At 37.2% G+C, this 3,504-nt stretch overlaps 1 protein-coding gene across 1 annotated transcript; it reads right to left on the bottom strand.

Moving 5' to 3' along the window:
- Positions 1-310: 310 nt before the first annotated feature.
- LOC139128293 (uncharacterized) lies at positions 311-2,370 on the bottom strand. The gene is made up of 3 exons (XM_070694097.1): positions 1,675-2,370; positions 678-764; positions 311-393 (listed from the first exon to the last, which is right to left on the bottom strand). Exons 1-3 carry the CDS (start codon positions 2,192-2,194, stop codon positions 311-313), a joined length of 690 nt encoding a protein of 229 aa, XP_070550198.1. The 5' UTR covers positions 2,195-2,370.
- Positions 2,371-3,504: the final 1,134 nt, after the last annotated feature.

Genomic DNA, 3,504 nt, shown 5'->3' on the forward strand with positions numbered 1-3,504 from the left:
GTCTTTAAATCAACCGTTTTCGCTGTCATTACTGTTTGCTTTTCGCAAAAACAAACTCTCTTACTGTCATTTTTCTTATCGACAACCACACTTGTAGTACTCTCAAATACACCAAAACTTTGGCTAACTGAAACACAAAAAATCAGATCTAATAATAAAGTCTACAAAACAAAACAAAACAAAACAAAAGCGTAACACTTCATCAAAGCTAATTTGAAACCCTTTTCCCAATGGTGTTGTCTATTTTGCACCCAAATGTAAACGAAGACAGTATTTCTCTTCATGTTTCGCTGGTATGACTACTCTCAGCTCAGTCAATTCGTTTCCTTACCTGTAGTTTCTTATCAACGACCCCACTGGAAATATTTCTCACAGCATCTGTAGTTTGACTTTCTGTAATGAAACAATAAAAGCAACTATCAAAGATAAATAAATGACAGAAATTTTCTAACGCGCTTTTCTTGTTATAGAATATAGGTAAATAAACATAAAAGAAGACGAAACAAATAAGGATTTACATATCTATGGGAATAATTAACGAGTCAGAAAAGGATTAAGTGTCCATTGGCTGGCAAATTATATGCCTGAACAATAGTTTGCCAATCTTCTCCATTATCTTTGTCCCATATTCGTTGCTTTGCTTGCTGTCCTTCTCTTTATATAAATTCAACACTTACGTTGAATTTGGTCATCTGAAATGCTGGAATTGGTTTTGATATTATTTGCTCTTCTGTCCACTTGTGGAACCGTTGGTTGCTCAGTCACTGGAAGACAGAAAATAAGATTTCAAAATAAATAGGGTAAGGTCATTCCACTTGCCTCTTGATGTCATTGTCCATATTTCACTTCTCTTCCATTGCACGTATCTGCATGTATGTATGTATGTATGTATGTATGTATGTATGTATGTATGTATGTATGTATGTATGTATGTATGTATGTATGTATGTATGTATGTATGTATGTATGTATGTATGTATGTATGTATGTATGTATGTATGTATGTATGTATGTATGTATGTATGTATGTATGTATGTATGTCTGTATGTATGTCTGTATGTCTGTCTGTCTGTCTGTCTGTCTGTCTGTCTGTCTGTCTGTCTGTATGTGTGTATGTATGTATGTATGTCTGTGTGTATGTATGTATGTGTGTATGTATGTATGTATGTATGTATGTATGTATGTATGTATGTATGTATGTATGTATGTGTGTGTGTATGTGTGTATGTATGTATGTATGTATGTATGTATGTATGTATGTATGTATGTATGTATGTATGTATGTATGTATGTATGTATGTATGTATGTATGTATGAATGCATGTATGTATGTATGAATGGAGGGAGGAATATGAAGATATGTATGTCATATGTCTGCCTGTTGGTCGGTCTCTCTCTCTCTCTCTCTCTCTCTCTCTCTCTCTCTCTCTCTCTCTCTCTCTCTCTCTCTCTCTCTCTCTCTCTCTCTCTCTCTCTCTCCTCTCTCTCTCTCTCTGCCACTTGTATGTGAACATAAATTTCCAATACTTGTTCGAAAACTTCTTTACAAAACCAAGACGTCCTCAACACATAATCAAATTACTCCCTTTACCGGCAAAATGTACCAACGCTAACACAAACACAATCTTTCTAATGCACCAAAAGCTAAGTATACTGCATGCAAGTTCTGATACCTTTGCTTTCGCCAGATTTTGTTTCTTTTTCGAGATCATTTTGGTCGTTGGAAGAGGCTTGCATATCAGCAGTTATAGCGGAAAAGAAGTTTTCATTGCTGTTCCGTAGATCCTCAACGACCTTATCCTTAATGTGGTCCCTTATGATCTTCGCTCGCTCCAAAGCTGTCGGATTCCTCAGCATGACGGATATTATTCGTTGTTTCAGATCTTTTGGATCTTCATCCATGTCAATAGCACATTCTTTCGCCTCTATTACATCGATATGTGTATTGACAAGCTCATGGCTGTGAGATCCTCGAGGATAGACCACTGGTATTGCTGCACACATGCCTGCGATAGTGAGGTTCACATAGCTTGTTGTAGTTGGCAGTATAAGTACTAGATGGGAAGACAAAAGTTCATTGTTAAGTTCATCCGTAAGAGTCACGTAACTAGGCGTGATCTTCAATCTTGAGCTACGTGTCAGCTTCTCCACTATCTCATCTTCTCTACTCGGTGGTATTCCTATGATTTCCATGCGGGAGGAGTTTTTTGGAGCTCATAGATATCGTCTGCGACTGCGTTTACCGCATTGATGATAACATCAAGTTTCTTGGGATCATCAAATTCGTATTCCTGGACGACGATAAAATTTGAAATCTTTCATGCTCGAGTATCGGTAGTTTATCTGATCTTGGGGGCATGAGGTACTCTTCATTTATCATAGGAGAAAGAAGTTGTTGATTGCTTTTATGATAAAGCCGCCTGTACCCCGCGAACACAGTTTCTCCGAGAGAAAATGAGCACTTTGCATTCTTAAATTCGTCGGATAGAATTCGCTTTTGAAATTCAAGCTCCTCTTTACTGCAACCAACTATTAAATCCGTAATGTCTTCTTTCTCAAAGAGGTTGATCAGATAGCAGGACGCTTTCGGAAACACCCTACTCAAGATTTTAAAGGCAGCTTCCGAGGTGAACGCGCTGAAGCCAAACACGAATTTGACATTCGCTAATTCTTCTAACTTTGGATAGTGTACGTTATGGTACAGCAGCCAGTCACGAGTTGGCGATCTGAATTGCAATGTGCCGGTCTTTGTTGGAAGTTCCAGAGTTACACCGAGTTCTTCTGCCTCGAGTTCCTCTTCTTCTGTTGCTTGCAAAGCAGTACAATGGACAGATATCCCCATTTCTTGTAGTAATTTAATCATTAGATGAAGACCGTCGGTGATTCCTCCATGAATTGATGGTCCCCATCGGTCACATACGATTAATGCCTTGCTTGCCATAGACCTATTACGGAGACAAAGTGATCGTTTAACTATAAAATACAAATAAATCGCCTGCAATGAGCATCTTTGTAATGAATATAGTGTGTCTGTATTCTCATTTATCTGTCTGTATTCTATACGAAATCTTATATACAGAAAAATTGTCTATCTTATGAAGTTATCTTAGCTACAAAAGAACTACGACGTATATTTTCCATTGTCTTGTCGTCTCAGTCAGTATTTGATATGTAGCAAAGTTACATTATCAAAACAGAATGTGTCATCGTTGATAGAGGTCTCTCTTTAATACCTTTAAAAGTGAAATTTAAAATAGCAACAATGTCTCGCTTGTGTGAACATTTCTTCTGATACTTTGGTATATCGACAGCCAAAACGCCCTTTCGCATCTTTGCAATTTGGGATTTTCAAGAATGCTATTTTTATACAAGCAACCTAAAATCTTCGAAATGGAGCTATTAGTGCAAGATGCGAGGTATAATGATATTCAAATATGCAGATTACATTAATGAGCATTGTTTCGGTATTAAAATTCTATGCTAATGACCCTTAATCAATGTGG

The sequence above is a fragment of the Ptychodera flava genome, chromosome 3 (assembly GCF_041260155.1).
Source record: "Ptychodera flava strain L36383 chromosome 3, AS_Pfla_20210202, whole genome shotgun sequence".
Classification (NCBI taxonomy): domain Eukaryota; kingdom Metazoa; phylum Hemichordata; class Enteropneusta; family Ptychoderidae; genus Ptychodera; species Ptychodera flava.